General features: G+C 50.8%; 1 protein-coding gene across 1 annotated transcript; it reads right to left on the reverse strand.

The window, feature by feature from the left end:
- Nucleotides 1-1,018: 1,018 nt before the first annotated feature.
- Nucleotides 1,019-5,527, reverse strand: LOC140482456 (uncharacterized). Its single transcript, XM_072579962.1, has 2 exons — nucleotides 4,303-5,527; nucleotides 1,019-1,113 (listed from the first exon to the last, which is right to left on the reverse strand). Exon 1 carries the CDS (start codon nucleotides 5,416-5,418, stop codon nucleotides 4,570-4,572), a length of 849 nt encoding a protein of 282 aa, XP_072436063.1. The 5' UTR covers nucleotides 5,419-5,527; the 3' UTR covers nucleotides 1,019-1,113; nucleotides 4,303-4,569.
- Between the last annotated feature and the right edge of the window lie 370 nt (nucleotides 5,528-5,897).

Genomic DNA, 5,897 nt, shown 5'->3' on the forward strand with positions numbered 1-5,897 from the left:
CTGGTACAGCCTTATCATGCAGTCCATGGCTCGTGGGTGTTTCTCCCATCCCAACGGGAATGGGACCACCTGAGGGTTAGGGCGGGCACTCATGCATGCGTAGCAATCACTCTTTTTCATGCTCCTCACAGTATATTTGACCCATTCCATCCAGGCATTCGCCTCCCCGTATCCCGTTTCTATTTCAAAGGTCTTTTCCAAATCCGTTGTCTCAATTATTCTAATCTTTTCCTGCTTACCAGTGGTGGATGAGCCCCCAGACTCAGCTTCAATGACCGTGATATACGTGCAGCACAGCTGCATTCCCCCCCCATCCTGCCTGGCCCCCAACTCTAATACCCAGTATTGTTCTATTAAGTCTCGCCTCGTTCTTTTCCAAGTTCTTTATGGTCAGATAAAGCGGATTGCACCGATTATGCCCACAATCTCGTCCAGGGGTGATGGGATCACGGACAACTGACACCATAGCCTGGACCCCGGGGGCTGGAAGCCTACTTAGGCCTTCCCTACCATACAATTGTAATACTAACGTCTGACCCTGGAATCCCCTTTCTCTCTCTAGATTCTGCTTAGTTTGATTCAGTTGACTTTTAGTCCTACAGGGCACCAACTCACATAGGTCTAAGCGAAGTGTCTGTGTTGATTGGTTGGCAAGCACGGAGATGGTGAACCACTGACGGTCCTCTATTTGTTTCATCCGGAGGCCAAATTGGGTAACACGCACACTATGACCCAGCCCAAGGACAATGGCATAGCAAGTTAACAATACGATTGACCGCATTTTGTCGCGACACCCGTAGCCCGAGGGCACAGTTCCTTTAGACTCGCCAAAGTCCGATTAGTTCGTTCTCAGAGTCTCTGTTCCTTAGATGCCTTTGTCAGAGAGGTTTGTTCGTCCTCCGTCGGTTGTGGCACTGGTCCCTTGACTCGAGTGTAATGTGTCCAGCCCTTTTCGGCCGTACGGACAGCCGTTTCGGTCGTCAAAAGTACCAGGAAGGGACCGTCCCAAGTTGGTTCGAGGGTACGTTGCTTCCAGCTTTTAATCAGGACCCACTGACCCGGCTTGACGGTGTGCACCGCAAACTCGAGGGGCGGCGTCTGTGCCAAAAGTCCCTGTTGGCGTAAACGAGATAGAGCAGACCCCAGAGCCACCACATATTTTTGCACAAACATATCCCGAGACTCAAATACAGGAGGTTCCCCCTTCGGCCCATGGAACGGGAGGCCAAATAACATTTCGAAAGGGGAGACGCCCAAATCCCGCCTTGGCTGGGTGCGAATTTGCAACAGGGCAAGGGGTAGGCATTTGGTCCAAGGCAGGCCGATTTCACTAGTGAGCTTGGTTAGCTGCTTTTTGATGGTCTGGTTCATTCTTTCGACCTTGCCCGAGGAGGAGGGATGCCAGGGGGTGTGCAAATCCCAGTCAATCCCCATTGCTTGCACTACATTCTGGAGGACGGTCGAGGTGAAGTGGCTCCCCTGGTCAGAGTCAATAGCGCGGGGTAGCCCAAATCGTGGGATGATTTGCTCGAGTAGAATCTTGCTAACCTGAGTTGCCGTTGCCGTGGTAGTGGGGAAAGCTTCCACCCATCCTGTCAGGTGATCTACCACTACTAATAGATACTTCAGGCGACCTATGGGGGGGAGCTCAGTGTAATCTACCTGAACATACTCAAACGGCCTATAGGCCGGACTCCTACCCCCTTGTCTTGCATGCTGCCGCAGCCCCCTTTTGTTAATCTTTCGACATGTTATACAATCTCCTGTGACCTGCTTGGCTACCGTGTACAGACCAGGGTGAGCATATCGGCGCAGGAAGGCATCACACAGTGCCTGGGCGCCCCAGTGACCCCCTTGGTGTAAACGGGCAATAATGTCCCGCGTCAACGGTCGATTTAGTAGCTGGCGGCCATCGGGTAAGGTCCACTTGCCTTCCCTATCCTTTGTACCCCCCAGAGACGCGAGAAGAGTTTCTTCTTTGTCAGTAAACGTGGGCACTTCGGTAATTTCGGATATCTGTGGAATCCTTACCAGGCAGTTTATTACTTCCTTCCCCATCCCAGCCAATTTTGCCTGTTCATCTGCCAATTGATTCCCCAGGGTCTCTATTTTATCGTCTTTCTGGTGTCCTTTCACAGGTACTACAGCAATCTCTTGTGGCAGCAACAAATCCTCCAAGATCATGGCTACTAGTTCCTCGTGGACCAACTCCTTTCCTCTACTATTTATCATTCCCCTTTCTTTCCAGATCTTCCCAAAGGTGTGTACTACCCCAAAGGCATACTTAGAGTCAGTGTAGATTGTCCCGGCTATTCCCTTTAAATTCCTCAGAGCCCGGTGCAAGGCGTACAATTCGCACGTTTGTGCGGACCAGGCATTCGGTAGCCGTCCACTTTCCACTAATTCCCAACCAGTCTCACTAATGACTGCATAACCGTTGTGTCTCTTCCCATCTATCACTCGAGAGGACCCATCAATGTACCACCGCCTACCTGCATGTAAGGGGGTATCCCTCAGATCTTCCCTCACTTTACTCTGGTACTCTATTATGTCTGAACAGCAGTGTTCCAGTTCCTCCTCCCCTTCCCCTTTCCAAAGAAAGTCCGCCGGGTTCTGGCAGCCCCCGACTTCTATTCGGAGGTCTTCTCGGTCTAACAATATGGCTTCATATTTCAGAATTCTCGAGTCAGTCAGCCACCTCCCGGCCTTCTGATTCAGGATAGTTCTAACCTGGTGGGGAGTAGTGACTGTCAAGGGGGCCCCAAAAGTCAACTTCCTGCTTTCCTCTACCAGCTTTGCCGAGGCTGCCACCGCTTGGACACACTCCGGCCACCCTCGGGAGACTGGATCCAGAATTTTTGACAGGAAAGCCACGGGCTTCCTTTTACCCCCCCAGTCCTGGGTCAATACTCCAAGAGCGGTTCCCTTTCTGGAGTTCACAAAGAGGCGAAATGTCTTACTAAAATCCGGCAAGCTTAAAACAGGGGCGGCCATCAATTTTCCTTTTAGGATTTCAATTAACTTTTTCTCCTCCTTCTCCCATTTTATTCTGTTGGGTGCCTCCTCAATGAGTTTTAGGTACAAGTCTTTAGTAAGGGGGGCATAGTCGTCTATCCATAACTGACAATAGCCTAAGAGTCCCAAGAACTTCCGCAACTCCCTTTTGGTCGTTGGGAGGCCTAGTTCGATTATTGCCCGCACTCTTTCCGGACTTATTCGTTTCTGTCCCTGGCTTATCAAGTGTCCCAGGTACTTAACCTCTTTCTCAACATATTGGAGCTTCTTCTGACTCACTCTTAACCCCTTCTCAGCTAGGTAATTTAACAGGGCATTAGTCCCAAGTAGGACGTCCTCCTCCGCCGGTCCGGATAAAAGGAGATCGTCCACGTATTGTATAAGCTTAAGGGCCGGGGACAAGGTTAGTCCCTCCAATAATTGTTCCAGAATCTGCCCAAACAGAGTCGGGGACTCAGTGAATCCTTGGGGGAGTACGGTCCACCTGTACTGTTGTTTTCTGCCAGTATCAGGATCCTCCCATTCAAAAGCAAAAAGATCCCTACTGTCCTTGTCCAGGGGACACGCCCAGAAGGCATCCTTTAAATCTATAACACTAAACCAGCCGTGGTCCGGGGGGATTCGCCCCAGAATAGTGTATGGGTTCGGTACCACAGGGTGCCGTACTTGGACAATTTTATTTACTTCCCTTAGGTCTTGGACCATTCGGTAGCTCCCATCCGACTTCCGGACCGGCAGGATGGGGGAATTGTATCGTGACATACAGGGCTCTACCAATCCATCTTTTATTAGGTCTTCCATAACTGTCTTCAGGCCCTGCCTCCCTTCCCAAGAGATGGGGTATTGGCGCACTCTGACTTCGGGGCTCTGGGGCTTTAATTTGACCTCCACAGGTCGAATTGCGAGTCCCCCCCGGTTCCCTTTGGCGACCCAAACCCTAGGGTCTATCTCTGTCAATCGGGACTCACTAAGGTATGACATGGTAACGGCTAATTCTTCCTCTCTCACTTCTGCCCCGTCTCGCTTCTCTCCCTCTCCAACTTTTCTTCGACGTTCCTCTTTCCACCCCATAATCTCCCTCCCCCATTCCGGTGGACTTACAAGCTTCCCGTAATAATTCTGCAACATCCTTTTCAGCCCAATCCTCCACTTTCTGTAATTTCTTCTGAATGTCAGGCCATGACTTAGTCACAAAGTGCACCTTAAGCATGCTCTTGCCTATTTCCCCATCGGGGTCTAAACCTGAATACTTTCGCATGGACTCCCGCAAACGGTCTAAAAACTCACTCGGGGATTCATCCTTTTTCTGTCCAACTTCAAATGCTTTTGCTAAATTCCGCTGTTTGGGCACGCAGGTTTGGATCCCCCTGATTATAAGGCTTCTGAGGTCTGTCATATTGGCCCTTCCCCCCGCGTCGTTATGATCCCACCGGGGGTCCTCTAAGGGGTACTTCTGCTCTCCACGCTGAGGGCCGTCCTGATGCTCCCTATCCCAAATGGCCATTGCACTATTCCGGATCATAACAATTTCATCGTAATTAAATAGTATTCTCATCATGCCTGCAGTTCAGCCCATGTGTATATACTGGGCCCCAGAAATTGGTCCAGTTGTATTCCCACACTGACGGGGTCGTCCAGTAGACGGGGTAGTTCATTACGGAGTTGCCGGATATCCCCAGAATTTAAAGGTTGTACTACGAACCCGGTCCGTTCGTTCCCAAACGGCACCTCTCGTAAGGGGTTCAGCTGTTCAATATTGTCACTCCTCCCAGCTCTCAATCCCTCTTCTCGACCTCTCCGCATCTCGAGTCGGACTGATTTCCTAGTGCCTGGGGTGAGTTCTGTGCCCCCTCCTGTGCCCCCCCCAGCAGTCCCTTCCTCACTGGTCGTAGCCTGCTGGGACTCGGAATTATCCGTCGCATGAGGGAGGTCCGCGCTGGACGCCTGGTCGTGCGCGGGTGGTATATACGGGGGCGGGGAAGACGGTGGCAAACCGTCGGTGAGGATGTCCCAAGACTTCTGGGGCTTCCTCGGGTCTGCTTGGGGAATCAGAGGATAGAGACGCGTGGGACTCTCGCTGTCTCCCGCCAACCAGGCGGCGGCATATTTGCTCTCCTCTGGGTCAAACGGTTGTTTCCTGTTAACATATACATTTAGGATTTGACACACCCAGTCTTCATCAGACCCATACTCGGGCCAAACTACCGAGGGGGCGCGGATAGGTTCTTTGGTCCATATAAAACAACAATATTTTATCATGGTCTCTTTCTTTAAGTCCTTCGTTCTACTACTGTCCGTCCATAGACTTAACTTCCGACCTAATGGACTATCGGGGGGTATTTCTTTCCCATTTGCAGTCTTCCCTGACTTTTCCTTAGTAAATCTAGAAGTCTGATTTCCCATGGTTTATCTTCGGTCCTGGTCTTAAACGCCCAAAGCGTTTTCACAGATGACCGTCAAAACCACAATTTCCCGTGGTTTATCTTCAGTCCTGGTCTTAAACGCCCAAAGCGTTTTCACAGATGACCGTCAAAACCACGCGGCCAACAAGGAAGAACAAAAGAATCTCTTACCTTGATCCGTGCACGGAGTTGTCTGGCCTTTTTAAATGTGTGTACCCCCGTGTATAGTCACTAACCGGTCGTCCCAGCACTCGTCCGTGTGTTCCTTTTCCAGGATTCAAAATTATTTTTAAATGAGCCGGGTCACATCGTCTCTTGGCCGATGGCCAACGGACCAAGCCGATCAGTGAGAAGTATAAATATATACTAGACGCGTCTTTGTTGTAATCAGGCTTGATCCGTGAGCCGAAGAGACTGCCCCCCCCGGCAATAATTATTTCATCCCGGAGGAGCCCCCAATTGTGCGAGATAAGTGGCTGT

The sequence above is a fragment of the Chiloscyllium punctatum genome, chromosome 10 (assembly GCF_047496795.1).
Source record: "Chiloscyllium punctatum isolate Juve2018m chromosome 10, sChiPun1.3, whole genome shotgun sequence".
Taxonomy (NCBI): Eukaryota; Metazoa; Chordata; class Chondrichthyes; order Orectolobiformes; family Hemiscylliidae; genus Chiloscyllium; species Chiloscyllium punctatum.